At 42.8% G+C, this 27,340-nt stretch overlaps 8 protein-coding genes, 2 long non-coding RNA genes and 3 other non-coding genes across 19 annotated transcripts in view; 7 read left to right on the forward strand and 6 right to left on the reverse strand.

Moving 5' to 3' along the window:
• The window catches only part of LOC124197078 (cuticle protein 21-like), a 62,635-nt gene that overhangs the window by 21,492 nt on the left and 13,803 nt on the right, over positions 1 to 27,340 (reverse strand). The window lies entirely within an intron of this gene.
• On the reverse strand, positions 889 to 1,551 carry LOC124197084 (myristoylated alanine-rich C-kinase substrate-like). Its single transcript, XM_046592362.1, has 2 exons — positions 1,296 to 1,551; positions 889 to 1,229 (listed from the first exon to the last, which is right to left on the reverse strand). Exons 1-2 carry the CDS (start codon positions 1,376 to 1,378, stop codon positions 920 to 922), a joined length of 393 nt encoding a protein of 130 aa, XP_046448318.1. The 5' UTR covers positions 1,379 to 1,551; the 3' UTR covers positions 889 to 919.
• LOC124197071 (calphotin-like) lies at positions 2,079 to 4,815 on the reverse strand. Of its 2 annotated transcripts, XM_046592325.1 has the most exons (4): positions 4,559 to 4,743; positions 4,155 to 4,403; positions 3,217 to 4,079; positions 2,079 to 3,183 (listed from the first exon to the last, which is right to left on the reverse strand). In XM_046592325.1, exons 1-4 carry the CDS (start codon positions 4,630 to 4,632, stop codon positions 2,429 to 2,431), a joined length of 1,941 nt encoding a protein of 646 aa, XP_046448281.1. In that variant the 5' UTR covers positions 4,633 to 4,743; the 3' UTR covers positions 2,079 to 2,428. The 2 variants fall into 2 exon arrangements, with proteins under 2 accessions (XP_046448281.1, XP_046448279.1); XM_046592323.1 differs by having other exon boundaries at positions 2,079 to 4,079; positions 4,559 to 4,815.
• On the reverse strand, positions 5,769 to 7,544 carry LOC124197077. The gene is made up of 4 exons (XM_046592335.1): positions 7,435 to 7,544; positions 7,116 to 7,379; positions 6,820 to 7,048; positions 5,769 to 6,727 (listed from the first exon to the last, which is right to left on the reverse strand). Exons 1-4 carry the CDS (start codon positions 7,527 to 7,529, stop codon positions 6,320 to 6,322), a joined length of 996 nt encoding a protein of 331 aa, XP_046448291.1. The 5' UTR covers positions 7,530 to 7,544; the 3' UTR covers positions 5,769 to 6,319.
• Positions 6,626 to 7,902, forward strand: LOC124197089. The gene is made up of 2 exons (XR_006875971.1): positions 6,626 to 6,748; positions 6,830 to 7,902. It is a non-coding gene; the product is annotated as an uncharacterized LOC124197089 (long non-coding RNA).
• Positions 8,795 to 20,973, reverse strand: LOC124197072 (calphotin-like). Of its 2 annotated transcripts, XM_046592326.1 has the most exons (3): positions 20,824 to 20,973; positions 19,783 to 20,753; positions 8,795 to 9,345 (listed from the first exon to the last, which is right to left on the reverse strand). In XM_046592326.1, the coding sequence occupies exons 1-3, from the start codon at positions 20,898 to 20,900 to the stop codon at positions 8,945 to 8,947; spliced, it is 1,449 nt and encodes a 482-aa protein (XP_046448282.1). In that variant the 5' UTR covers positions 20,901 to 20,973; the 3' UTR covers positions 8,795 to 8,944. The 2 variants fall into 2 exon arrangements, with proteins under 2 accessions (XP_046448282.1, XP_046448283.1); XM_046592327.1 differs by lacking the exons at positions 19,783 to 20,753; positions 20,824 to 20,973 and adding an exon at positions 9,930 to 10,101 and having other exon boundaries at positions 8,795 to 9,857.
• On the forward strand, positions 13,698 to 13,780 carry Trnal-uaa. Its single transcript has one exon. It is a non-coding gene; the product is annotated as a tRNA-Leu (tRNA).
• LOC124197091 lies at positions 15,381 to 16,515 on the forward strand. Its single transcript, XR_006875973.1, has 2 exons — positions 15,381 to 15,651; positions 16,041 to 16,515. It is a non-coding gene; the product is annotated as an uncharacterized LOC124197091 (long non-coding RNA).
• LOC124197074 (calphotin-like) lies at positions 16,583 to 18,083 on the reverse strand. Its single transcript, XM_046592330.1, has 2 exons — positions 17,945 to 18,083; positions 16,583 to 17,854 (listed from the first exon to the last, which is right to left on the reverse strand). The coding sequence occupies exons 1-2, from the start codon at positions 18,019 to 18,021 to the stop codon at positions 16,594 to 16,596; spliced, it is 1,338 nt and encodes a 445-aa protein (XP_046448286.1). The 5' UTR covers positions 18,022 to 18,083; the 3' UTR covers positions 16,583 to 16,593.
• On the forward strand, positions 22,240 to 22,322 carry Trnal-uaa. Its single transcript has one exon. It is a non-coding gene; the product is annotated as a tRNA-Leu (tRNA).
• LOC124197083 lies at positions 22,858 to 23,792 on the forward strand. Its single transcript, XM_046592361.1, has 4 exons — positions 22,858 to 23,071; positions 23,134 to 23,342; positions 23,415 to 23,544; positions 23,607 to 23,792. The coding sequence occupies exons 1-4, from the start codon at positions 23,046 to 23,048 to the stop codon at positions 23,701 to 23,703; spliced, it is 462 nt and encodes a 153-aa protein (XP_046448317.1). The 5' UTR covers positions 22,858 to 23,045; the 3' UTR covers positions 23,704 to 23,792.
• Trnal-uaa lies at positions 23,819 to 23,902 on the forward strand. Its single transcript has one exon. It is a non-coding gene; the product is annotated as a tRNA-Leu (tRNA).
• Positions 23,978 to 27,142, forward strand: LOC124197081 (serine protease SP24D-like). Of its 5 annotated transcripts, XM_046592358.1 has the most exons (12): positions 23,978 to 24,292; positions 24,374 to 24,457; positions 24,538 to 24,633; positions 25,108 to 25,174; positions 25,303 to 25,441; positions 25,511 to 25,633; positions 25,733 to 25,839; positions 25,939 to 26,083; positions 26,181 to 26,319; positions 26,397 to 26,530; positions 26,598 to 26,793; positions 27,062 to 27,142. In XM_046592358.1, exons 5-11 carry the CDS (start codon positions 25,418 to 25,420, stop codon positions 26,742 to 26,744), a joined length of 819 nt encoding a protein of 272 aa, XP_046448314.1. In that variant the 5' UTR covers positions 23,978 to 24,292; positions 24,374 to 24,457; positions 24,538 to 24,633; positions 25,108 to 25,174; positions 25,303 to 25,417; the 3' UTR covers positions 26,745 to 26,793; positions 27,062 to 27,142. The 5 variants fall into 5 exon arrangements, with proteins under 5 accessions (XP_046448314.1, XP_046448312.1, XP_046448311.1 ...); XM_046592356.1 differs by lacking the exon at positions 27,062 to 27,142 and having other exon boundaries at positions 25,108 to 25,238; positions 25,349 to 25,441; positions 26,598 to 26,911; XM_046592355.1 differs by lacking the exon at positions 27,062 to 27,142 and having other exon boundaries at positions 23,979 to 24,292; positions 25,108 to 25,238; positions 26,598 to 26,911.

Here is a 27,340-nt window from a genome sequence, read left to right on the forward strand (position 1 = left end):
AAATTTAGAACAATGTCGATAAATACAATCGAAATCGTGGAAATGGCCTCGTCTGGCTTATAAATGTTGTAAAAAAAAAATGAATCAATTGAAAATATACCCGCCAAAAAACAAAAGGTAGTTTTTCGAACTTTTCGCATCAGCTGTTTTGCGGTGAGTCTGCAAATGACCGCAGCAATGCCATACCGATACATCCGCGTCCAATTCCAATACAATTCTGTATGCCCGTGTTGAAATTGTTTTTTTGCGTCATTTCCATTCAGGGATGACGAACGAACTTGAAAAGGAAAAATAAAAACGGAAACCAACTGGCGAATAACAGAACAATAAAGGCGTGTTGATGACTTGATGGCGAACGACGAACCATGTTTCCCGTTTGATTGTCCGCCATCACGTTATTCATCGGTGCAATAGGGAAATTCGATTTCTCCACAGTTGATGAAATTATTATATGAACTCTAAAAGGAATTAAATTAAATGTGCTGCGCTTTTACCACCAATACTAGTTTATAAGAGAGTTGGACGAGTAAAAGTTTTGGGTAAAAGTTGAAACCTCTCAGCCAGGTGCTTTCTCTTATATTATTCGTGTTATCGTAATTTGCATATTATCTTAGCACCCCATTTGTTTTCATCATTGGGTGAGTTAAATTTAGATTTTCAAATGATTACCGCGGGATGCAGTTCAGCTTAATTAGGAAATTGAAATCGTCCGTGTTACACTGGAAATTAATTTTTATTGACATCAAGTCCAACTGAAATTTTAAAATTGTAACAATAATTTTTGCGATAGAATCATTTCAGTTCCTAATATAACCACTGAGATTAATACGTATATTATGATTAGGTGTACCAAAATCAATTTGAATAATTGTGTCACATACTGTTTAGCCTTTTTCTCATTTTGAATTGGAATTGTTTTTCAGACTTCGGCTGAAAGTCCTTCCGCCTCTTCCGCTTCCTCCGCTTCCTCCACTTTAGCCGCTTTTTTTGGCTTGGCTTCCTCCTGTTTCACGGGAGCTGCTTCTTCGACTTTCTTCTCTTTGGGAGCTTCTTCTGCAGCCGTTTCAACCGGAAGCGTTCCAAAATCGATAGCCGCTTCGGTTTTCTCCTCTTTCTTGGCCTCTTCCGGAGCCGCTTCCGCTTTTTCTTCCTTTTTGCCCTCAGGAGCGGCTTCAACTATTTCTTCCGCCGGTGCTTCCGTTCGATTGCGTAATCGACGAGCTCTAAACCTAATTTTAAATACAATTATAATATACAATTATAAAAATTTTTAAAATGATAGATGATAGAAAAACCTGGGCCAACTGGGTGCGGAATCGGTGACCGAAATGCAGACGACGGCAGCCACCAGGAGCAAAGTCAGGAGCGACAATTTCATCTTGCTGTGTGCTGTCTGCTGTCCGCAATCGGTTGGACTTGAATGTGACGATCGACACAAAGATGACGGCCTTTTTATATAATGCCAATGATGCCAAAGTTTCTTTTGGGAATCGACAGGTACTACTAGTACGTGACGTCGATTATTTCAGCTCCTGTCAACAAGTTGGACAATCATTATCCGCCAACGGAATACAACCAGCAGCAAACCTTATATTCTTGTTGCACTTTAGAAAATGTTGAAGCCATTCCGGTCCTCGGAGCAGCTTTCGTTAGCCGAGTTTCCATTTCGAACCATTTGGGCAAATTAGGGAAATTATATTTAAACTTAAAAAAAAAGAATTGCTTATTTACCGGATTCGTTCGTGATGGAATTCAAACTTTCAACGTCAGTGATAGTGCAATACCATGACGCAAGGGGAGAGTCTAAATCATTTCCAAAAGTACATTATATAAAGGTTATGCTGTATTCTATTTAGAAAGGGTATTTGAGATAGTTGCTTTCACGTTTAGCTGCTGCTGTTGTTGGAACGGGTTATTTTACTTTTGGAAATTTTCGATTGGAATTGGTGAAAGTGAAAAATCTCGGAAATGTTTGACGTGCCTATCCGTCGCTTGTCATTTTGATTCCACGATTTCTCTTGTGCAATCCAACTAAATAGGCGTGGTCAATAATCTGACGAAATGAAAAAGAGTCAAAGTTTAGATGCAGACGCTGCCGTGTATTTGACACTTGGATTTTTGAGAGACAATCAACAAAGTGCATGTAGGACTTGAGCAGGTCGACACATTCATGTAATTGTCTAATTTGATATAGAAGATTTGTTGCGTGATTGATATAATATGTCTATATATTAGCATCCGGAAAGGGAGAGGAAAAAGCGGATGAAGATGATTGGGGGGGGGGGGGGGTCCGTTCCGGATGCTACAATTTCTTGATAGAGATTTCGTATTTAAACGCTATTGTTATGTCATATAGTTTGAGCTATATAAAAGAGGAATTAGAAAGAATGGATATCAAAAGCGGATGTTGAGATTGACAGCCGTTGTTTTACTCTTCTTCTTCGGCGCTTCCGGATCCAGCACCGTCTCCTCCTCCGCTCTTGCCGCCTTCTTTACCTTCCTTTTCACCTTTACCTTCTTTACCTTCCTTTTCTCCTTTGCCTCCTTTTCCTTCTTTCTCTCCTTTAGCTCCTTTTCCTTCTTTTTCACCTTTTCCTTCCTTTTCTCCTTTGCCTTTTCCGTATTTGCCTTTGGCGCCTTTTTCTTCTTTGTCTCCTTTACCGGCTCCTTTGCCGTATCCTTTGTCTCCTTTGGCTCCTTTGCCGGCTCCTTCGGCGCTGACTCCTCCAGCATTGCCTCCTTCGTTCTCTTCCGCTTCGTATCCGCCCTCGGCTTCGACTTCCTGCCCTTCAAGTTCGGCTTCTTCGGCTTCGTATCCTTCAGTTCCGGTTTCTTCGGCTTCCACTTCCGTTTCGGTGCCGTAGGACTCGGTGGCGTAAGCCTCGGCTTCCGATTCGGATGCTCCGTAAGACTCTGAGACTTCCGCGTAGGCGGATGTGGTGGGTTCAGGAGCTACGACGTAAGCGGAAGTTGAGGATTCGATGACGACGACAGGAGCCCCGGTTGGTTTGGCGATGGGGATAATTTCAGGAGCGTAAGTGACGGGGAGCGGCTGGATTTCGGGTTGGGGCAATACTGGGGCGCCAGTGGGTCTGGGGATGGGGATGATGACTTCCAGAAGAACTGGAGCGACGTAAGGAGCCTCAGTGGTCGGGTAGAAAATGGTAGGAGCAACTGGAGCCACTGGGACGACTGGAACTGGAACGATTGGGTCAACTGGGACGAATGGAACGATGGCAGTTGGAAAGACGGGGGCAATCACAGCCGGACTGGTTGAGGCGGAAGAAGCTCCGGCGGATGCGGAAACGCCAGATCCATCGGTGCTGGAAGCGCTAGCGCCGGCAGCAGCTCCGCCAGCGATGGGGAAAATTTCCACCGGAATGACATCCTTGGGCAGGGTCTCGTGGGTGTGTCCGGAGATGTCGACCACCTCGAAAACGGCCAAATCTTCCGGAATATCATCAGGGGAAACTCCGTCCAAGTCGTGAACTTCAAAGACTTCGACTCCGTGATGGTCGTCTTGGTGACCGGAATTGCTGGTGGTGGCTACTCCAGCCGAGGCGGAAACGGGAGCTCCGGTGCCGCTGGCGACGGAAGCAGTAGCTCCGACGATCGGAGTAATTTCCACCGGAATGACGTCAGCCGGAAGGGTTTCGTGGGTGTGTCCGGAGATGTCGACCACCTCGAAGGGAGCAACGTCCTTGGGGACGCTGTCGTGAGCCACTCCGGTCAAGTCGTGAACCTCGAAGACCTGACTGACTACGGCCGGAGTGATTTCCACCGGAATAACGTCAGCCGGAAGGGTCTCGTGAGTGTGTCCGGAAATGTCGACCACCTCGAAGGGAACAATGTCCTGGGGGACGCTGTCGTGAGCCACTCCGGTCAAATCGTGAACCTCAAAGACTTGACCGACAACCGGAGCGACTACGGCCGGAGTGGCAGCAGACGACGTCAGGGTCGGCGAACGTTTTCGGGCGTCGCTGATGTCGGCGTGAGCTTCAGCCGTGGCCACAGGGTGGACACCGTCGATGCTGACGGCCTGTTGCTTGAAGAAGGTCAAAGACTTCCATGATTGGTGCCTGGGAATTCATTAATTAATTAATTATTTAAAAATTTAAAATGAATGAATTGATTGATTTGAAATTTTTAAATACTTGGGGAAATCGTTGCGCTTTCTGCGCTCGGCACCTTCACCTTCTTCAGCTTCGGCTTCTTCGGCTTCGGCTTCTTCTTGTTTACCCTTACCCTTGCCACCCTCTTCGGCCTTTTTGCCACCCCCACCCTCGGCCTTCTTCTCCTCCTTCTTGGGGGCCGCTTCGGCCTCCTTTTTGGGCTCCTCCTTCTTGACTTCTTCCGTCTTGGGAGCGGCTTCAGCCACCTGAGCCCTACCACCGCGGTTCCTCCTTTAGTTTGAATGGTTTTAATTATTAATTGAATTAACTTTGACCAAATTTTTAATCCAATTAAATTGAAATGAATCGGGGAAAATGTTTTAATTGAATTAACTTTGACCAAATGTATAATCCAATTAAATGAATGGGAAAAATGAGGTTCAAACCTGGGGAACGTTGGCGCCGAGTGGACGCAGACGACGGCGACGATGAGGAACAATGCGAGCAAAGAGAATTTCATCTTGCGATTGAATAAATTAAAACTGTATTTTAAATAATATTGTTGTTCTTGTTGTTGTAGTTGATGTACGTCTGTCTTGCTCTGAGTTGGCCGACTGAATGTGACTCTCGACCCAACACGCCGCCCTTTTTAAAGGGGGTAAAAGTTACACCGGTATTACTATGTGCTGGTATAGTAGTACATGCTGTCAACGAGTTCCGCAGCAGTTTTTCCTGCTGCTGCCGGGCCAACGCCCCGTGTGTGCACGCATTCCGGCCCCCCCTCTTTTTTGTGTTACTCCCGAGAGTTGGCAGCATAGAGAGAATTGAGCTGCTGTGGGGCGTCAGAAAGTTTCTAGACGTCGAGTTTTTGTTTTGTTTTATTTTCGTAGATCAAAATTTGCCTCAACCTATAGTAATCGGTTCTGTATATTCTATTGCGTGTTTCACAGGTGTGTGGGTTGCGCAACTTGTCAAGCCAAAGTCGACGACAACAAGTCTAAAAAAACGAGTTGGGCTATGTATAATGTCGACCTATGTCTATACCCAGAATAATCAATTGGGAATTTCAGTAATAACCTGTTAACTGCCTGTTGCTGGTATATTATAACCTTGAATGGGAATGTCGTCGCTGTGTTATAACTAAAAGACGGTTGAACTGGACGTCTTGGTCAAGTTAGAAAGCACTTTCAATGAATTGATTGACTAACTAGAATTGCACGGTACATTTTTTTTCGGTCGAGATTTATCTTAAAAACCGGTTTCAGATTGATTAATATTTGGGAATTATATCAAGTTAAATTTAATTGCAATTAATTGTAGCAGAGCCTCGCCAATATTTATCGCCAATTTCATCTTATTTTTTGACACGATTTTTAAGTTATTCCAATCTATTTGAAACCCGCGAAATTCAACTTGAATGTCCAGTTTATGTATTATGGGTTATAACATTGATGTCAATTCGGAACCCCCCTCTCGCGTGTTAACTCGTTTTTATTTTTGAAAAGATTTTTATAAAGCTGCTGCTGCTGCTGCATGTGTTACTTTCTCAATCTCAGCTTCAATCAAATTCCGAGCTGGAAATCTGGGACTTTTTTTTTCTTTTCTTTTCCCCCAAAAGTTTTTTTTTTTTTACTGATGGCGTGATAAGATAATATATAATCCAGGGTATTTTTTTGTTTTATTCCCCAACATCTTATAATAAAGTGAAAACGGACACGACACATTATATATATAGGTAGACGGCAGCGGGTGCATGCTGGCACGGAGTGAAATCAAGTTGCGACCGACCTCGCCCGACCAGACTTGTGTTGCAGAAATGGCCACCACCAGCGGCTCCCGTTTTCTCCTTAATCCGCGTTCAAATAATAAAAGGTGCTGCTGCTGGTACGGTATTATACTACTTACGCAACACTCTGCTCCTATCTGTATACTTCACACAGTCATCACGCCAGCACAAGTTCCAATTTTTAAAAGGCAATTTTTTTGTGGTTGTTTTAAGTCGTTAATCATTCAGCAAAATTTGGGTTATACTATAGAAACGGTCGAATGTCTATTTGTTTTTTTGTTGTTGTTGCCATTGTTTGATAGGTGAAGTAATTATATTATTATCATTGCATGAAATCGCTCCCAATTTGAATATTTTTTTAGTTGGGGGAGGTATGTTCAACAGACCGTCAAGGACACGCGGGAAAATTGAAATCATTCTTTTAAAAGTATCCAGCGCATTTGGAACGGCGATCTCGGTAGCTGCCCAGTGGACACCAGGTCATGGGCCGGCTCAGTGGAGGAGCTGGGCGGACACGCCTAGGCGCCACAGCGACGCTGGCCAAAGTCGAAGGAGCAACAGCCGACGATCGGCAGTGGATGGAATTGTCGGAGCTGTCCAGTTCCAAAAGTTGGCCGTCCCGGCACGGCCCTCGACTCTTCAATCTCCAACATTTGTTGCTGGAATTAGTGGCGGCTGATTTGAATAATCGTTTGCGAGCAGCAGCTTCTCTCTTGTTGTTCGCACTCCCGTAGACGTGCCGGCCGTCTGCCGGGCAACCTTTCGGCACGATTTGACACGCCGGAATGCGGTCGTTGACGATCCACCAGTGACCTATTTTGCACGGACCCTATATAGTCAAGCGCAGCAGGTAATTTTCATCCGAAAAATTTGAATATTAGAAAAGGCGGGAATAACTGAATTTTTGAAAAAAAAACAAACCTGCGTGTAGAGTTGGTGGCATTGTTTGGTCCTGTCCGAATAGAGAAATGCGCTGCCGTTGTTATTATTCATTTGGCAATCGCAAATTCCGAGATTGTCCGGCCCGTCGTACAGTTGCTGATGGATCGGACAGGGATTGCTGGCGCTTGACCGATGACGTCCTTGATAAGTGACGCAACGTTTCCAGGGTGGATAGAACGTATCGTCGGGTGCTTTACAACGTCTAGCTCTGCTGTGCGATATTATTTTGATTTGAATTAAATCAAATTAGAAAATTCAATCAAGTGACAACTTGCTTGGCTCGGAAGCGAATGGCGGCCACATCTTTGCGCAATTCCTCCTGGTATTTGAATTCCTTATCGAGCTCATCGTCGCCGATGAGATTGTCGTAAATGGTCGAACTTAAATGAATTATTTTTGGCCAGACGACCCTGTCGAGCTGGTCGAGAAAGAGTTCAGTTTCTCTTTGATTTTTGGCCAGTCGCGAACGTTCCAGCCCGTCGCTGATGAAGTTCATGTCACTCACCAAACGTCCCCGCTGGGCCACCATTTTCTGCAAACTGTTGAAACATGAAATAATTCAATTTCTTGATAATTTTTTAATTCCTTATTAACCTGCCCATTGACGAGGCTGCCGAGCAATGGCCAGCCCAACTCAGGACGATGGCCAGCAGAGCCCCAACAAAGTAGGTAACCAATGTCAACTTCATAATTGCTGCTGCTGCTAGGCCACACCCAACACAGCAGTTCTGGTTTCGACAAGAGTTCAGCGCAGAGAAAACTTTCCGGTTCAAGACAACAAAACTCTCCAAAATCGATGGATGACTCGATACTCACTATATCCAGCCAACTGAACTCGAAAGTCTTTCGGAAATAATTGGAAAAAACACTTTCGAAATATCGATTCGAATTTGATTATATTAGCCAACACCTCACCAAACTGCGTATATGCAAATTCGGGGTCCTGTCGTCTGCTGCGACGCTCCTAATGACGACAACCAACCAAACGTTACACACTGCTGGGCAATAGGCGTGGAACCGCCAAAATGGCAATCACCCGAAATAGCCAGTGGGTTATTTTAAGTGTTACATTTATTTATAGATCTGTTAGTCGGTCAAACACTCACGTTGGATGGCGTCCAAAAATGTACCCAAAATGGACATACAATCTCATCCGGAAATAACCAAAATTTTTAATGTCAAAAGCCGGGGTGAAAGGATAATATTGTATTCCCCTACATACAAGATTAATCTGAACGACATTTTCCCCTTTCACCTCCTTCGGGATAATAAGCTTTCAAAATGGCCGTTCAAAATCACGATTCGTTGATGATGGTGAAATATTTTTTGGATATTAGCTAATACCCTCTCACACAGCTGTGCCCATATAGATACATTGGGAAATTTGGTGAGTTAACTAGGTTAAGATCGACGTAGAAATAAATAGATAATGATACCATCGTGACAATGGTGCTGTGTCGAAATGGCCGAGTGATTTGGCGTTTCCAGACGATAGGTGACGGTCAGCAGGGTAGATTTTGGTGACCTAAATAAAATTGTGTTGGGTTTGGGTATATAACCATGCTGCGTAGAGTGACATAAACAACTTTTCTTTCGAGCTCAATAACCCAAAAGTCATCGCGAGTTTTCCAATTGAAAATCAGGAATATATACGATAGACCTGTTGTGCTGGACGGCTTCTATACATTAGAGCTGTTTGTGTCACTTTCACTATCCTTCCACAAATAATATATAAAGTCTAGTCGACTGTTACAGGCGAAATAACCAATGTTATGTTATTATGATTTGGCGATTTTCTTATAAAAAATAATGATTGATTGAATTGATATCGATTGTTATTAGCGAATTTTGTGATTAAACAAAACTGTATTTTTTTGTTCTGTTTTTTCGTGATTGAAGAAAATGGGCAATAACAGATGAGAAAGAGAAACTAAAATATACAATCAAAATGTGCACATTCCCCAGTGGAAACTGATTCACCTTCGTTCGAAAAACAAAAAAATTGAAAAATAAAAGTTCCTTCAATTAACATTTTGCCTGGCGACTAATTATGTGCCATAAGTCTAAACAGATTGGGGAAATATCAAACTCGGGTCAACACTTATTAGAACATCATGGGGCTACGCTTCCGTCTAGCGGCACCACCGGCTTCTGCGGCCTCAACTTCGGCGGCTTCAGCGGCTTCAGCTTCAGCAGCTTCGGCTGCCTCTGCCGGTTCGGCGGCTTCCACTTCGGCCTGTTCTGCTGCCTCGGCTGGTTCGACTTCTTCAATGGGTTCCTGTTCCACGGGTTCGACTTCCTCCCCGGCCACAACGGCTGGAGCAGCGGCAGGAGCGGCAACTGGAGCAGCGGCCGGAGCAACTGCGGCCAATTGAGCTGCTTTGGCTTGAGCGTGAGCGGCGAAATGAGCGGCTTTAGCCTGAGTCACTTCCAGGGTGTCCTTGGGTGGCTCAAAGGTATTCACTGCGGCAACTGGAGTAGCAGCAACTGGGGTAGCAGCGACGGCAGGGGTGGCGACAGCAGCGGTGGCATCAGCAGCGGCACTGGTTCCTGCGGTGGCGGATGTTCCGGCGGATGCTTCAGCGGTGACGGTTTGACGCTTTCTCCTTGCAGCTCCGGCCTCTGCTTCAGCAGGCTCAGCCGCTTCAGCCTCAGCCGCTTCAGCTTCAGCTGCGGGTTCAGCCTCAGCCTCAGCTGCTGGCTCGGCTTCAGCTGGTTCGGCTTCAACTGGTTCGGCTTCAACTGGCTCGGCCTCGACGGGCTCCTCTTCCACCACTGGTTTGGCCTCGGTTTTGGCAGGAGCAACAGCAGGAGCGGCTTTCACTGGAGCAGGAGCAGCGGCAGCTGGCGCACCTTCCACCGGTTCAACTTCTTCGACCTCAACGGGCTCGGCTTCTTCAACCGGTTCGGCTTCACCAACAACTTTGGCAGGAGCGGCGGCGGCAGGAGCGGCGGCGGCAGGAGCGGCGGCGGCAGGAGCGGCGGCAGGAGCGGCAGCAGCGACAGCCTGTCGCTTACTATTAAAAATCAATTGGTATTAAATTAAATTCTTAAATTCATTTCATCTTGATTTCTGGAATGAAATTTACCTGAGAGAATGAGGCGCCGCCTGGATTGCTGTGAAGCAAACCAAGGCAGCAATGAGCAGAGAAAGATTAGACTTCATGTCAGGAGTTGGTTGGAAATGGAACTGATGCCGTTCAAACTCAATCCACCGCCTTTTTAAAGGTAAACCTACGACTGCGCTGGGTTCACATTATGGCCATAGTCGCCAATTTAACCTTGGTAAATGCCGAACCAGCCACCCTTGAAAACGTGATGATGAAACTCCTTATTCAAAATCTGAATATATAAAGCCCCTAAAGGACTCGACTCTATGTCGAAGAATGCAGACACCGAAAAAAAGAATCAGGAAATGGAGCAGTAGCTCTTAAAGGCCAGTCAATTTTATTATTTTTTGCTGGTACAAATTCATCACGATAAAACAAACAACTACGGTGTTGTAAAACTAGGCGTTCCCGCGTGTGTAATACAATCCAAACAGCTTTGATTTCACGCTGAATAATCCCTTTGAAATCATAATAATGGCCTTTGGATTTTCCCACAGTCTGAGAAAAGTTTTGTTGTTCTCCAGAGATGACCTGTTGAACAATAACAAAATCAATTCGACCTTGATGGTGTGGATCATTTCCTCATCTTGACTAAAGTATTGAGCAATATAATCATAATTAGGATATAAGCCTATACAACGACGCAATATAATTTTTAGTTTCACTTCTGCTGCCAAGGCTGAACTGATTTCATTTTATTTTGCCCTTCGATGTGACGACGTTATATAGGATTCAAGTTTATTTTGAAATCAGTGAAAACGGAAGTTGTAGGGCAACACGTGTGCAATACTGCGAAGGTAGCGACCGGCCAACATATACTTTCATTTCCACATAATGCTCCGAAATTAAGGATCGAAGTATAACCCATTTACCCAATTAGGAAATTTTAAAAAAGGTATCCAATAACTGTTATATATGTGTCCGCTTTTAATAATAATAAATTAACACACCTCCCAATCGGGAAAGAGCACGATAGGCCACCACCAGGATTATATATCGTATATTGATTTGAGATTGTTTTCTATTATATCTCGCTGACCAAACCAAGAGCAAACGAGGCGAACCGGTATCGGCCATGAAATTTGCATTTCAGTCGCACAGCACACGCCAACAACACGTCGACTAATAAACAGAATACAACAACACCATATTTTTTCCAATGTTTCAATTTCATTTGATTCCGGGAAATTTCGACCAAATTCTCTATACGTTTTTAAAAAATCGATTGAGATTATAATAAAAAAAAAAAAGGAGCTCAAACCAAATTATTAGACGTAGCAAATAAGTCTGTCGTGAACCGCCCAAACAGGTTTGTCTTATTGTGGAAAGTCAGAGAATAAACCAGTTTTTATTAATATCGTTACTCATTTTCCAGCAAGTATATATACCAAATACAGAAATGTTTTTCTAATTTCCAAGGTTTCCATTTCATTTTTTGTTTTGTTTTCATTCAGTGAACAGTTTAGTGATTAATGTCCATGTTTAGTAATATAGCCCGCTAAAAATTCCCGAATCAAAAATAAATGTGTTATAATAAAGCCAAAATAGCTAATGTCACAATCACGAAAGTGGGTCCGGTCGATTACAACTCACGTCCCGATTCCGTGAAATCAATTGAAATGTTTTAGTTAAGTTAATATTAGAGCAGCAAGTGCGTCCGCGGTCTAAATCAGAACGCAAATGGTGCGGTCGGATTAGAACGCCGATCTATAAATAAACTAAAGAGCCTGTCATAACAATGGACGAAAAATATCAAGGTCTTTTTGCTCAGTTTCTATTTATTAAGTTCTACTTGTTTTTTGTTATCGTCCATTCTTTTGTTTCTGCTCGAGTTCCGGCCGTGAGATTATAAACCGTCGCATGTGCTGGAGATGCTGGAAATGAAAAATCAAACAAGGCCATCACAAAAATGTTGCAGAGCTTTCGTGATTTCTATGAAAACAATTGTTTCACATTTTACTTGAACTCGACCGGTTTAATTGTTGTACAGCCGCGTATAAAAATGGACACTTGCAAGGTTGCATTCCCTTCCAGGAAATTGACGTCACATTTTTACGTGTCGTGATATTTCTGCCGTTTTGGGGGGCTGTCCATAATCGCCGTGACACGTTTAGCGGACGGAGAGGGGGGTTAGAAAATAAAAAAACAAAACTTTTAAATTTTAACCTAAAAGAGGAGGGGTCTGAATAATGGTATGGTTTTAAGGAGGGGTGAGGATATTTTTCATGATGGCCGTCACGAAAGAGGTGGGGTAAACTTCCTTACCTTTAGAAAAAAATTTAAATTTGTAGAGGGAAGGGTTTGAAAAATAGGGGGGGGGGATACCTTTCGTGACGGCCATCACGAAAAAAGGTGGGAGAGGTAGGGTTCAAATATCCTTTTCTCTTCCTAGGAAATAATTACGATTTTCAATTGCTAAATTTACATGAAATTAAATAACTTTTAATGATAAATATTACGTAAGAAAGGTAGTGTTGAATTACAATTAAAGTTAAATGAAGTAACAATGACTAGCATTAAAAAAAAGGCTGGCCAATCACGGCGGCGGCAAGGTCGGCAAACTGAAATTTCAGGTTTTTCAATCGTCGTGTGTGTTTTAAAAAGTTTGCATCGCAGTTTATATGCGATTGTGCCGTAGTTTCACTTTCGTCGTTCACGATTATAGACAATACATAAACTTTCAAAAAACAGCTCACTTCAGGAAATGGTATCTCTATTTTTTGTTGTTGTTTTTAATTCGTGTTTTGTTTGTTAGTTGTTGTTGTTTGGAAAAAAAAATTCTCCGCTGCTGGGCGTTCTCTTTGGTTTTACCCACGTCAGTTTATGTGATATGTGAAAGCGAACATCAGCCATTTTTTGGTTGAGATTCCTTTAACTTAATTGGCTCATTTGCATAACTAGTGTAATACGGTAAAACATGTGAGTTATTTATGTTTTCAAAATGGGTGGGGATTTGTCTTATTTGTTAAAGATTCACTGTATACTTATTTATGCATGAATAATTTTGAAATAATCTCACATGAATACGATTGCATTAGCCCACATTTTTGCGCATGCAAATCGAGTTATTTTACAGTTACTTTTCTTTTGTAATAATTCGAAATCCGAAAATATTGATCACGACTAGACTCGTAACTTTCTTTCTGCGTCTGCAAACGTGCCGAGTTTATTCTGCTGTTTCATTTTGTATTTGCTCACTCTCCTCTATTTTCGGCCATCGATTTTTTCGTCATGAGTAGTGGATTATTGATCGAGCTAGCTTGCCTCACCCAGTTAAATATTGAAGTGATAAAATGCTGAATAATTTGTCATTTTCTAAAGCTCCGAAAAGCTCCGAGTCACACACACACGTTTTGATTGTTCACCTTTCATTTCACGGACTGGACCTCCAACTTGTTTTTACGTGACTGACAGCATGGAGCACACGAGCTGCACAGGTTTTTATTTTTCTTATCTTTTACATTTGCTTTTATGTACTTTTTTTTTTTTTTCTCTCGATAGGTTTTTATCGCCAGTGCAGTTTTTTTTTTCCGTCGTCCAACTCAAGGCTATTCGGCATAGGGTTGGGCTTTGGTTGCGTATGAGTAATTATGCGTACTAGTCTAGCCCCAGTTCTCGTCAATCTTCGTGATTTCTAGTTTGCGAAAGAATTCAGTAATTTTTAAAAATAATGACGTTACTCACAATCTAGTATTACGTAACTAGGCAAATATTCAAGTACTTTTGTAGACCGCCACTGAATGCTACACCAGGTTGGCCGAGTGGTTAAGGCGCCAGACTTAAGATCTGGTCTCTGTATAGAGACGTGGGTTCGAACCCCACACCTGGTAGAACTTCTTTTTTCAAGATTTTGTTTTATTTCGACGTTTTTGTGATTCTTTAAGAGAAAGTGTTAAGAAATAGTTACTTTCCTATAGTTCTGCGACTTAAATTCGTCCGTATTTGAATTTTGGGGTATTAAAATGGAGAAATTCAAGGGTATTTGATTATTTGCTATAAATATTCTCGTAAGTATGAAATATTCTACATATTCTAGAAACTTTTTCTGTTTATTTTTATTAATTTCAATTGGCCACTTGCATAACCGTGAAAGTTTTAATTAAAGAAATGAGTTGATTTATCAACGATTAATTGTTTTAATCGCAATAAACCTTATTAGTCGTCACGTCGCTCTCTAACAAGTCCAGCAGCAAGGCAGCAACCAGCATTACCATAACGTAAATCCGCACATGGTGATTTAAACTTTCAAATCTGTGCGATCAATCAATAATACCGGTAGTAGTAAATATGTTATTTCCTTAATTGAATTTCCTCCATTAAATACAAGAAAATGTTGTTAGACGTCTTTGTGGTTTTATTTTGCGGACGTTTAGAAAACTGACAAACCCTTTTCCCGCAATCACAACATATTTCATATTTGAGCGGTCCCTTTGACTGTTATGTCACGTTAACTGACAAGATGCAAATGAAGCTTTCGTTCACGTCCAATATGTCCTCAACCTTCACCGACCGTGTCTAGTCATATCGATTTATGGATGGCCGATTGGCCGCATTGTCCTCCGTGACGACATATGATCATAGTCAATGTCAAACAACAATCTCCCATAGTTTTTTGCATGGCAGAACATTTCCGATAACAACTGAATATATTCAATAAGCTGGATTTTGGTATGTGCGTGAATTTAGCGCTGGCGGCAACTGTCGTAGGTTAGTGATGACGTCATCAATACCACTTGTCCCTCACCTTGACTTGACTTGCTGCTGTACAGATCGCGGGATGTAACGTCCGCAGTCGTTGTTATCGACTGCATGAGCCTGATTATCGTAATCATTTCCTCGGAGTCTAATTTCATCCGGGTTCACATTGCGTGATATTACGCAATCCATACATAATTAAGCAGACTTGTTATTGTTATTGCGATAGCTATGTAACACGATTTGTCTTTTCCGGATTTTTCCGACTTTCAAAGCATTTAAATTGATTTCCAGTCTATTAAATTTATTTTTTACAATCAAATCAATGCCAAATAAGTCCGACGTTCTATTTTTTTACCGGCATCTGGGCATCTGAAATTGGATATTTGGAATTTTTATTGTTCGCCATCTGGCGATAAACATCATGATGACGTCAAGCATTCCGACAGCACGTAATTTGAAACCTTAAATTGTTTAGATTAATTTTTGACATTTGATGCCATTAGCCCAGTCATGGTTTTAAAAATTATGAAGCAAAATTCAGTCGTTGTTGCCTAATGTCAGATTTAGTTATTACAATTTTTAAAGGATTTAATAAGGCGTCAGAGATAAGATGCTTGTTTCCTTCCTAGAGAGTCTGGCAAATTGTTACTTTTCTTTGGTCTGTGCCTCTGTGGTAGGGGACTGAGTGTAACTTCATGAAGATGAAATAAATCCCGATCCGTTCAGCTGATGTCGAACGCGGGAGGTCGATTTAATTTCTATCGATATTTAAGATTGGCTAATTTGAATATTAGTGTCGTCTGCTTTCTTTTTGTTTTCAACTTTCGAAAAAGAGACGAAAAAATTGAAAACAAATTACGAAATTTACAAAGAAAACGGAACGATCGAACGTGGCTGCACGAAAAATTGCACAACAAATCAAACTAGAAAAATGTGATCGTCGTGTTAACTCTGGTGTCGCGGCTCTCCATGCTTTCCACTTCATGCTGTTTGGCAGGTGAAGGTAAAGAATACAAATGGAATGATTATGAAAGCTTATTAAATAGAAGAGATAAACCTGTTCCAAACTTGTGAAATGTTAGTTTCTGACTAGCATTTATTGTGTTAGCCACCTGTTAATGCATGGTAGTTTGTTGGCACTTGCTGGACTGCTGGTATTAAACTGTCGTTAACATATCTCAGCATTATCGCTAGTGATTTGTGTTACTTTTATTCCTGCAACCTGCTAGAAATGTTAATGATGCATGACTTGCACAAATGCAGTGTATTACGCAAAAAATTCCCCTGTTTATTTAAAAATTGGGGTTTAACCCACTGTTTCGTTTTCAACTTTTCCTTATACTTGTTGTTTCTGCAAATATTTTTCATAACCCATTTTTATTTTTTATCTAGATAACCAACATCCCGTTTTCGCCTATGTCACCGATGTCACTCGAGTGGGACGGATCTCTTTCCTTAAATCCCCTCCTGTCCTCGTGTACACCCATGTGTGTGTGATGGGTGTATTCACGACGCCCTTTTTCCTATCCTACCTGGTATAATTCAACTATTCGTTAACCTCAACTTCGATATCTTCTTTTTTACCTCACAACTTTGTCTGTGGGTAAACAATCAAATTTGGAAACATTTTAACTTCATTAAACACTTCAGGCAAAGTGCAAGGCATCTACTCGTAATAATTATTTGAATGCAAATTAAGTGTATAGTGATAAGATAAAGGAACTAGTGATAATTTTTTAGATTTCAAAAATTGTATTTTGCACTCTTGCTTTTTTTGTTCTATTACAATTTACAACTAAGAAAAGAGACTAAATGTACAATAAAAATTTACACGTTTCAGCACCGTGAAAACTGAAAGGTGCATCAATGACTTTTTGTTTGCATCTGAATGTGGCTGCAACTTCTTGCTTTAGCCAGATAGGAGTCGTTTTGGATCTCAAAAGAATTAAGCCCCGCGTCTTCTTCTTGCAGCACCTCCAGCTTCAGCAGCTTCGGCTGCCTCTGCTGCCTCTGCTGGTTCGGCGGCTTCCACTTCGGCCTGTTCCGCTGCCTCCGCTGGTTCGACTTCTTCGATGGGTTCCTGTTCTACGGGTTCGACTTCCTCCCCGGCCACAACGGCTGGAACGGCGGCAGGAGCGGCAACTGGAGCAGCAGCCGGAGCAACTGCGGCCAATTGAGCGGCTTTGGCTTGAGCGTGAGCGGCGAAATGAGCGGCTTTAGCCTGAGTCACTTCCAAGGTGTCCTTGGGTGGCTCAAATGGATTCACAGCGGCTACAACCGGAGCGACAGCAGCAACTGGAGTAGCAGCAACTGCTGGGGTAGCAACGACGGGAGCGGCGACAGCTGCGGTGGCGGCTTGACGCTTTCTCCTTGCGGCCTTTGCCTTGGCTTCAGCTTCTCCTGCGGGTTCGGCTTCAGCTGCTTCCGCTTCCACCGGCTCTGCTTCCACTGGCTCAGCTTCCACTGGTTCAGCTTCCACTGGCTCAGCTTCCACTGGCTCGGCCTCGACCGGCTCGACTTCTTCAACTGGTTCGACTTCAGTTACTTCCACTGGTTCGGCCTCAGGATCAACGGGAGTAGAGACAGCGGCTGGGACTGCAACAGGAACTGCAGCAGCGGGAGCAACAGCAGCAGCAACTGGGGTAGCAGCAACTGGGGCAGCAGCAACTGGGGCAGTAACGGCGGGGGCAGCGGCTTGACGCTTTCTCCTTGCGGCTCCTGTTGCAGGTTCCACCTCGGCGACTTCGTTTTCAGCAACCTCCACTGGCTCGGCTTCAACTGGCTCAGCTTCGACTGGCTCGGCTTCGACTGGTTCAGCTTCGACTGGCTCGGCTTCCACTGGCTCGGCTTCTTCAACTGGTTCGACTTCAGCCACCTCCACTGGTTCAGCCTCAGGATCAACGGGAGTAGAGACTACGGCAGGAGCAGCGGATGGGACAGCTGCAGCGACGACAGCGACTGGAGTCGCTGCTGGAGCAACAACTGGGACAGCTGGAACGGGAGTCACCTGGATGACGGCAGGAAGGACAACAGCGGGAACAACGGTTGGCGCAGCGGTGATGGCTAGCGAAGGTGTAGCGACAACAGCCTTGTCTTCAATTTTCGTAGAAGGAGCCACCACAGCCGGAGTTGCAATTTTGGCCGGCGCAGAAGCAACAATCACTTCAGATTTGACAGGAGTTGTTGTCTGACGCTTATTCAGGTTTCTATCAATCAAAACATTTAATTCAAATTAATTCCAGTTCAAACAATTTGTCTTATGTTTCAGCAGTGATTATTCAATCAAACTAACTCACCTGATGGAGTGTGGCGCCGCCTGGATTGCTGTGAAGCAAACCAAGGCAGCAATGAGCAGAGAAAGATTAGACTTCATGTCTGGAGTTGGTTGGAAATGGAACTGATGCCGTTCAAACTCAAATCACCGCCTTTTTAAAGGTAAACTTACGACTGCTGGATGACTATGACATTCCCTTTGCCACCGTCTCGCCTTCAACCTTGGTATAATTTTCTACCGACAAGGTAACCATGAACATGGCTGGTGCAATAATATGAATGTAGTTTGTAAGCCCCTAAAGGTCTATTATTTTTGTCCAACAATGAATGCACAAAACTCGACCAGGAAATCCAGTAGACGGTTAAGGGCATCAGGCTCAATATTTAGTCTGACGCAATCTCAACAAAAATAAATATTTGCTGGTAGTTAGGGTTAAGTTAATTGGGAGATTAAACGTTATGACAGACTACCCGAACATTAATGCTAATAAACTTTTCGCTTGCGTTTCGAGTCGATGATCATGACCTGATCAATAATTTTTCTCGCTAACCTTAATGGGTTTTTCCCCCTTTACTTTTTCTTCTACATCATTAGATTGCGTGTAATGGTTTCCGCGTACAGGATAATATTGATAGAAATGATAGAATGGCTTTTTTAAAATTGTATTTTCAAGACTCATGCCAAGGCTTTTGAGAACTTTCTTTATTATTTTGGGGGACATTTTATCAGGGTTGAATTTTTTTGTTTAGCGCAATCAAAATACCCGACCATACATTTTTGCCCTAATAAAATTAATAACTGCGTTGATGCTTGTACATTTGGCCATGAAGTTACGTTAGCCGAATGGGAAAGTATTATTGTAGAAATAAAAGTTTTGGGTTTAAGTGCCAATAAGTTCTGTCGAATTTATTCCCTTCATTCCAACTTGTTTAAAAAAATAAGCGCAGATGTATATCATGAATTGTTCTGTCTAATTTCGATCGATTTGCGGATGGGAATGGAATCGAGTGGCAAACGATTCAGATGTCGACGAATACCAGTAATATTAGACGAACATTTAGTATCTTGTTATGTAATTGGATATTGGTAATAATTATTAATGATCTAATGAAGACCCTCATAATAGTCCAACTTTTGATATTGAATAGAAAGTTAGTTTTACCGGACTAGAAAAGTATAAATGGACTAAATAAGTTGTAACCGAGAATCAATTTGACAGACAATTTAGGAAACACCAAAATTGAAAACAAGGGTACAAACGAATAAGTTTTTGAATGTTGTATTTCGCAACGCTAAACTGGGTTTGAATAGTGTCAAAACTAAATGTACAATTAAAAAAGAATTAGAAATTCTGCATGAAGAAAACTGAAATATGCGTCAATGACTTTTTTACATCTGAAAGTGGCTATAATATTGCTGGACGACTAACTGCATGCCATAGCCTGAAGAAATAATTCTTTTTTTTTTTTTTATCTCAAAGGAATTAAGCCCCGCGTCTTCTTCTTGCAGCACCTGCGGCTTCAGCTTCAGCTGCCTCTGCTGCCTCTGCCGGTTCGGCGGCTTCCACTTCGGCTGCCTCCGCTGCCTCTGCTGGTTCGACTTCTTCAATAGGTTCCTGTTCCACGGGTTCGACTTCCTCCCCGGCCACAACGGCTGGAGCAGCCGCAGGTGCGACAGGTGCGGCAACGGGAGTGACGGCCGGTAAAACTGCGGCCAATTGAGCGGCTTTGGCTTGAGCGTGAGCGGCGAAATGAGCGGCTTTAGCCTGAGTCACTTCCAGGGTGTCCTTGGGTGGCTCGAATGGATTCACAGCGGCTACAAGCGGAGCGACAGCAGCAACTGGAGTAGCAGCAACTGCTGGGGCATCAGCAACTACTGGGGTAGCAGCGACGGCAGGGGTGGCGACAGCAGCGGTGGTGGTGGCTTGACGCTTTCTCCTTGCAGCTTGTGTCTTAGCTTCAGCTTCTGCTGCGGGTTCGGCTTCAGCGGCTTCAGCCAGTTCAGCGGCTTCGGCCTGTTCTGCTGCCTCGACTGGTTCGACTTCTTCAATGGGTTCCTGTTCTACGGGCTCGACTTCCTCCCCGGCCACAACGGCTGGAACGGCGACAGGAGCGGCAACTGGAGCAGCGGCTGGTGCAACTGCGGCCAATTGAGCGGCTTTGGCTTGAGCGTGAGCGGCAAAATGAGCGGCTTTAGCCTGAGTCACTTCCAGGGTGTCCTTGGGTGACTCGAATGGATTCACAGCGGCAACAACCGGAGCGGCAGCAGCAACTGGAGTAGCGGCAGCTGGGGTAGCAGCGACGGCAGGGGTGGCGGCTTGACGCTTTCTCCTTGCGGCATTTGCCTTGGCTTCAGCTTCTCCTGCGGGTTCGGCTTCAGCTGCTTCCGCTTCAACCGGCTCTGCTTCCACTGGTTCAGCCTCAACCGGCTCGGCTTCTACCGGCTCGGCTTCTACCGGCTCGGCTTCTTCAACTGGTTCGACTTCAGCTACTTCCACTGGTTCGGCCTCAGGATCAACGGGAGTAGAGACTACGGCAGGAGCAGCGGATGGGGCAGCTGCAGCAACAACAGCGACTGGAGTCGCTGCTGGAGCAACAACCGGGGCAGCAACAGCAGGAGTCACAACTGCGACGGCTGGGGCTGCCACTGGAACGACAGCGGCGGGAGCAACAACTGGGGCTGCTGGAACGGGATTCACCTGGATGACGGCAGGAAGAACAACAGCGGGAACAACGGCCTTTTCCGCAGTTTTCGGAGCGGGGACTTCGACTTTGGCAGGTGCAGTTGGTTCAGATTTTACAGGAGTCGTTGCTTGACGCTTATTCAGAATTCTATTCAGAAATCAATTGGCATTAATTAAATTCTTAATTTACTTCTTTTAATGTTTTGAATGAAATTTACCTTAGAGAATGAGGCGCCGCCTGGATTGCCGTGAAGCAAACCAAGGCAGCTAGGAGCAGAGAAAGATTAGACTTCATGTCAGGAGTTGGTTGGAAATGGAACTGATGCCGTTCAAACCCAATCCACCGCCTTTTTAAAGGTAAAACTCCGACTGCGCTGGATGACTAGGCGTCCAGTGTCTCGCCATCGGCCGACCTTGCCAGTCCAGCGTCGAACATGAATGATGAAACTCCTGGAATGATTAAGAGGCCCTAAAGGTCTAAAACTTGGTGCTGGGTTAAGTATGAAACCGGAAATCCAAACTGGAGTTGGTTAAGGCCATCCGCTTCTCTATTTCCAGTCAAATTGACGTAGATTCGTAGAAAGGCGTTCCAACAAGCTCAGACTGTGCATCGCCTTTTCCCTTAAATTATGTACAGGTGGTCCTTGAATGGACTTTGGGTTTTTTTCCGTTATAGAAAGGTGATAAGTGTCCAAAAGTTTCGTTCGTACAGAATTTTCTTTATCGTGGAAAACTGATGGTTGACCTGGACAAGTCTAAACTAACCTTGGTGTTTCCCTTTTGTGTTTCTCCTACGTCATCATCTCATTATTTTTTTTTTCTTCAGGTAATTTCCGCGTTTGCAGGTGGACATAAATCTCATGTTGAGTTGAACTCATTCTTCCAAATATCAAATAACTCTTTTGATTCCAAGGCTTTTATAATTTGAAAGGGAAATATTATCAGGGCCATACTTTCACGATATGGCCCGAGTATTTCACGTTCGACCGAGGGTTTTTAATTAGCAAATTTAATTCTAGAGTAAATTATTCTTTCCCGAAATATCGGCAATGTTGAATCGCAACGGGGAAAAATGCAATCGACGTTTTTAGCAATCCAACAGACGGGTTTTCTGGACCGCGTTCAACAAAAATCTATAGAATGGAAAGTTGTCCCGGTTTCACCGTAACAGGAACATTTTCTTGAATTTATTGTAGTCTATATACCCAATTCTCCGTAAAAAGAAGCAAGTCACCGTAATAAAGCAAAGCTCATTCGGCACATTTGTTTAGACATTTTAATTTAGTTTTAACACGCGCCATTAAACCTTGGTATCTGGCAATCGAAGGCTACGACGCAGTTGATTAGGCTGTGGACTGTATGTGCGCACTTTTCGTTTTATCCATCCACATTTATGTGTTTATTTTGTTAATCAATTTATTTTCAACTTACTACTGTCGCATTCGTCACTAAGATAATCCTGATAATTGCTATATTCGACGCTACGTCTATACACTGGAGTTGTTTAGTTAACTCTGTTCAAGGTTCATCTTTTAGGCGGATTGGAATTGTGACATTACGAATACGCTCAAGTTGCGCAAATTAACAACTGTCAGTTTGTTATCTGTTTAATTATTAAAAATTGGTGTGGTAAAACCAGGTTGGCCGAGTGGTTAAGGCGCCAGACTTAAGATCTGGTCTCTGTATAGAGACGTGGGTTCGAACCCCACACCTGGTATTTTAAGCATTAAAGCTAAAGTTATATCTTTAGGTAACATGTCTTGCTTTGGAAGCAAAATATGTACAGTTGTTTATTTGATTTGAAGAGAAGTAAACTTCCGTTCATCGGACTTGCGTAATGTATGGTACTGCCGACTTCGGGGAATCGCAAGGCGTAATTTGAATATTTGATTAAAGTAGAATTCCAAGAGATGAAATACGATGAGCCTTAATCATTCGACCCGGTTTCATTCATTCCTGGAATCGTAGATGGGAAATGCGTCATTAAAAATTTCCAGAGATGACCAAATAATTCTGGAAATCTATCTCATTTAATTTAAAAGCATCGAAAATAACAGGAACATTAAAAATGTCGAGTTTAGTTTCAAAGGCGCGGCATTCATCATCCACCGACTGACCGACAGATGCATAAAATTAGTACCCGACCCGTGGCGTTTTGGGGGCTTATCTATTCCGAGTAACGTAATCGCAGTGTCACACACGACACACACTGTCATGGATATTGCCCAATCCGGCACGAAAGGAAATCAAAAGCTCCTCTATTTCAAATTATCCATAAGTCAACAGCACATCCCGCCCGCTGCTGCAAACCGCGATAGTAATCGATATTAAAGAAGCTAGGCACTCCCGCTCTCCAGCTTCATTTGCATAGTCGACTGGCATCTCTCATCGAATCATCTTGGACATTTTTTGAGTCTCAACTTTAAGGAAAACATCGGAAATGATGGCGCATTTGACAGTTAGAAGGTAATTCATTGTTTAACTCAATTTTTAATTTATCCGATTTTAATCACAACTACGATTTTCAGATGTTGGATGGCTTGTATTATTTTACTGGCATTGGCCACTTTCACGCTTGCCCGTCCACCTCAGGAAAATCAGCCAATGACAATCCGCTTCTGCGGACGTGATTTGATCAGAGCCATAGACGAGGTCTGCGTCGCAATCAAAAGCCCAGCAGCTTTTATCGATCCGGTGGCCCTCAATCAGTCGTCGTCCTTGGCTGACTCTGAATCAGGTTTGTTGATTTTCTCCTGAAGCGAAAAGCGGCATTCAAATACTATTGATAACTTTTAATTTTTGTTTACAGCCGACACTCGGTTGAGAAAGTGGACGGAATTGGAAGACGAGAAAAGCGATTCGCTTCTGCGTCAGTGTTGCGTGATTGGCTGCACGGACAACGACTTGACTACTTTCTGCCAGATCGACAGGAATCAAATGTAAGTGTTTTTTGGGATAAAAGTAACTGTTGCAAATAGTTTACAATGAATTTACTTGATAGAATGGGAGCGGCGATGCATCTGAGGAGTCAAGAATGGGATATGGATTGGCTCTACGAATTTCTACCGCGACATGGAGACGTTCCGACTAACGCCTAATTTTTTTCCCCCATATTATTTCGTTAAATATTTCGCCTCTATGATAATTGTAGACGTACTTCTTGTAATAAAAATCGATGTCTAAGTTTTTTTAGTGATTATTTTAATTTATTCAACCAGGTTGGCCGAGTGGTTTAAGGCGCCAGACTTAAGATCTGGTCTCCGAATGGAGGCGTGGGTTCGAACCCCACACATGGTATGAAGTGAAAAATATTAATTCCAAGCAAAATGAATTCAATTTTTGATTTACTGAACGAATCTCCCGCCAGACTCCACTCTGTTACATCGCCGAACAATATCGTCTGCTAGAGTGCTAGACATTGGAACTTGGAAGGGCGCCAAGAGGATGGTCGATAGGTTTTACTTGCCCTCGTTTGACAAAAAATAGATAAATATGAAATATATTGTTTAGTTATTCTCAACTGTGAAGTAGTTATTGCAGAGTTTCTTGTGCAGCAATGGATTTTATTGTAGAGCAAGTTTTCTCTCAAATGGGGATGTAGCAGATTTATGGAAATGGAACTGTGGATTGGTGTGTAATAACACGTGGCGTTTAAACATCGGTAAAGGGGAAAAATTGATCTCTGAGGTAATAACCAAATCATGCCTTTAAGCCCTAATTAAATGAAGAAGATAAAATAAGGTCAAATTGTGTGATGGTGGGGTCCAGGGGTCCTGCATGTAACCTGCATGTAACACATCTCAAGCTTCTCGTTCTCTGAAGTGTGTGGCACACTGGTGGTTGCATTGGAAGGTAATGAACTAATTTTGAATATTATACTCGTTTCTTCTAGATTTCATATTATGTACACCATTTTGATTTCTGAATCACAGCCTGCATAGGAGCAATACCTAATCACACTTGCAGTACATCTCACACATCAATCGTTACCAGCCTCCTCAAAACAAAGGATTCACTGTTGAAATCTGGTAAGAAAAACCCAGTCTTTAAGGTCTTTAAGGAAAGTAATTTTGTTTGGCAACCTTCCAGTCTAGATGATAAAGTGTTCCTTGAATCCTGTCAAAAGTAATTAGAAGACAGCTTAATTAATCCTGTTGATGCTTAGTTTGCCGAAATTCGTGGCATTTGCAACATTTTTCGTTAAGGGTGAAAAGTTAACCTATGGCCGCTGTCACATTCTAGGAAAATGACCCAAATCGAAACATGCTGTCGGCAAAAGTTCAGTTTCCCGACAATTTTATCACAAAATGTACTGAGAGAGGGCATTAATAATTCTAAGTAATCCCTGGTGTAGATTTTCAATCTTGGATTATTCTTGCCACTGACATCAACCACGAATGTACAAACTTTTAGGGAGGAAAATTTTATCTTTACTCTCGTCAGAATTGCCCCATCATCTATAATGAGTAATGCTTATAAATTTAAAATCCTAACCTTTTCAGTGATAGCTGTGTGGGCGGAGACGTATTCGATGCCTTTTTAGGATGTCGCATCCCAACCATCCAACAGGTGAAATAGCGCTCATTGTTGTTTAGACAGCTGTGAAAAATGTCGCATCCCAACCACCCAACAGGTGAAATAGCGCTCATTGTTGTTTAGATAGCTGTGAAATTTTTTTAACAAGTACGATTGAACAGATTCTATCGATCTATACATGTTCGCCCACACACTACGTCATTGCAGATGATTGAAATGGGTATAAATAGCGTTGTCTAATGTTACCTGAATTATCGACGAGACCTCCATATCATCATGCGCCAAATTCTTCTCCTCACGGTAAATGAAATTTCTCATTTCAAGTTTATTTTGTTGTTGTTGTATTCTTGTGTTTGCAAAATTTCCTAGTTGGTTTTGTGTGGTCTGTTCCTGGGTGGAATATGTGGCAAAGACGAGGAAGCTGGCGATGAACAAGTCGACCAAATTGTCAGCCAATGGGTCGTCCCCAACAATCGCGTTTACCCGTTCATGGTAATATTATTCTTCAATAAGACAAGTTCACTATTTTCATCTGAAACTGAAGTAATGTTTTGAACACATCCTAATTGATCCATGCAAATCTCGTTACAGGTATATTTTACAAAGTTCAATCGCATGCTTCGCAAACACGTGTTCTCCTGCGCTGGAACTTTGATAACGTCGCAAAAAGTCTTGACATCAGCTTCTTGCTTTGAAGGGTATCAATTTTCTCTCTTTTAACTCCTTTATGTCACCAAGCCACTTATTAATGATTTAAATGCCACATCTCATGGTATTTCTCTAATTTCCCTATACAGGATTCAATCTGGTGTTGGATTTGCACCGACACAGTATACACCAATTGCATGGCTTGCCTCGGCAGAGGTGGGAGGGCCCTCTGCAATTTCTCGCTCTGTCATCACTGTCTACAAACACCCCCAATACGATCCAGCATCCAACGGTGTACGAATTTCTATCATTAAAAAAATTATTATTATGGTTTGTCGTATCATTTTTGCATTAGTTAATTTTTCCAAGTTTGGCGTTTTCTTTTCAACAGAATCACGACAATATTGCCGTAGTTTTACTGCAAACGGAAGTCCTCCCCACATCTGCCACACCGGCTAAGTTGGGATACACTTTGCAACCGAAGGTGGGTGTGCCCAACCAACTACTAGCAGTCGGCTGGGGTTATGCAGGTAATTAATCAACTGAAATTATGCCTTGTCGTGTTGTAATATAATAGTCAAACATTTTTTTTTTTCGAATACTTTAGGAGGAATGGTTTCGACAAAACTTCTTCATAGTTACATGAACTTGATTCCAGATTATGATTGCCAAAAGGTTTTCGGTACCGTCGACAATATCAATACTATCTGTCTAGCGTACCCAGACGCTGGTGCCTGTACCGTAAGATCTACTATTGTCTGATCATTTTCATCTACTCATTGGGAATCTTTTGTGCTTGACCATTCAGTATGACTTGGGGAGTCCGATCCTATCTAATGACCAAAAGCAAGTAATTGGTGTCATCGGCAAAAACATGCGCTGCGGGGGAGGTGAACCGATTGTCGCCGTTGACATCCGTCGCTACCGTAATTGGTCCCCGATGCCTTATCAGTAGAATGAAATGTCTTTACTTACTAACCGATGCGGTGCGTATAATCGAAAAAGTAAAAGACTTGTTTTCATTCCATGCATGCTGATTGAATTCGTCCGACGTTAATTTCAATTATTCTATGCATGAAGTAGACCTTTCAATAGATAAAATACAGCAACCTAATCAAAACACCAATATGGTTCGCAATGACGTATTACGGGAGCTTGTGAGCGTTAAGTTTCCAGCGTTTCGGTGCTAAATTTTACATTGTCACTTTGACAATGTTGTAACATGCTAAAACACACGATTAATTAATTCGAATTAATTCATTAACTTATCAGTCCAGGTGATTCATAACTGTAAAGAGTTGTTTCTGCTTCGGGGAGATGGCGCTATATATGGAAATCCGAACATACATTGAAATAGACCGACATTAACTAATATTTGAAAAATGTGCTGATTCAGGTGTGCCAAAAGTGTGTATTGACTTACCCCAGAAATCGATTAGTCCAATTACAACCAGACATTGCAGCTGGAACCTGAATTCAATTATTATTTTGCCCAGCCATGTCCCTCTATTTGGGTTGTTGCGGGCAACTTGCGTACTGAAACACGATCTA

This window comes from Daphnia pulex, chromosome 7 (genome assembly GCF_021134715.1).
Source record: "Daphnia pulex isolate KAP4 chromosome 7, ASM2113471v1".
Taxonomy (NCBI): Eukaryota; Metazoa; Arthropoda; class Branchiopoda; order Diplostraca; family Daphniidae; genus Daphnia; species Daphnia pulex.

Coding starts and splice junctions, on each gene's coding strand:
- LOC124197084 (XM_046592362.1), bottom strand. CDS start 1,378: ATGAAATTGTCGCTCCTGACTTTGCTCCTGGTGGCTGCCGTCGTCTGC. Junction 1,230..1,295: donor TCCGCACCCAGTTGGCCCAG/GTTTTTCTATCA, acceptor ATTTAAAATTAG/GTTTAGAGCTCGTCGATTAC.
- LOC124197071 (XM_046592323.1), bottom strand. CDS start 4,632: ATGAAATTCTCTTTGCTCGCATTGTTCCTCATCGTCGCCGTCGTCTGC. Junction 4,404..4,558: donor TCGGCGCCAACGTTCCCCAG/GTTTGAACCTCA, acceptor TTCAAACTAAAG/GAGGAACCGCGGTGGTAGGG. Junction 4,080..4,154: donor AAGCGCAACGATTTCCCCAA/GTATTTAAAAAT, acceptor ATGAATTCCCAG/GCACCAATCATGGAAGTCTT.
- LOC124197077 (XM_046592335.1), bottom strand. CDS start 7,529: ATGAAGTTGACATTGGTTACCTACTTTGTTGGGGCTCTGCTGGCCATC. Junction 7,049..7,115: donor GCCATTCGCTTCCGAGCCAA/GCAAGTTGTCAC, acceptor ATCGCACAGCAG/AGCTAGACGTTGTAAAGCAC. Junction 6,728..6,819: donor GCCACCAACTCTACACGCAG/GTTTGTTTTTTT, acceptor TTGACTATATAG/GGTCCGTGCAAAATAGGTCA.
- LOC124197074 (XM_046592330.1), bottom strand. CDS start 18,021: ATGAAGTCTAATCTTTCTCTGCTCATTGCTGCCTTGGTTTGCTTCACA. Junction 17,855..17,944: donor GCGGCGCCACACTCCATCAG/GTGAGTTAGTTT, acceptor TTTGATTGATAG/AAACCTGAATAAGCGTCAGA.
- LOC124197072 (XM_046592326.1), bottom strand. CDS start 20,900: ATGAAGTCTAATCTTTCTCTGCTCCTAGCTGCCTTGGTTTGCTTCACG. Junction 20,754..20,823: donor GCGGCGCCTCATTCTCTAAG/GTAAATTTCATT, acceptor ATTTCTGAATAG/AATTCTGAATAAGCGTCAAG. Junction 9,346..19,782: donor CCCAGTAGTTGCTGATGCCC/CAGCAGTTGCTG, acceptor TCGCCACCCCTG/CCGTCGCTGCTACCCCAGTT.
- LOC124197083 (XM_046592361.1), top strand. CDS start 23,046: ATGATGGCGCATTTGACAGTTAGAAG. Junction 23,072..23,133: donor GCGCATTTGACAGTTAGAAG/GTAATTCATTGT, acceptor TACGATTTTCAG/ATGTTGGATGGCTTGTATTA. Junction 23,545..23,606: donor CAGATCGACAGGAATCAAAT/GTAAGTGTTTTT, acceptor TTTACTTGATAG/AATGGGAGCGGCGATGCATC.
- LOC124197081 (XM_046592358.1), top strand. CDS start 25,418: ATGCGCCAAATTCTTCTCCTCACG. Junction 25,634..25,732: donor ATCGCGTTTACCCGTTCATG/GTAATATTATTC, acceptor ATCTCGTTACAG/GTATATTTTACAAAGTTCAA. Junction 25,840..25,938: donor TCAGCTTCTTGCTTTGAAGG/GTATCAATTTTC, acceptor TTCCCTATACAG/GATTCAATCTGGTGTTGGAT.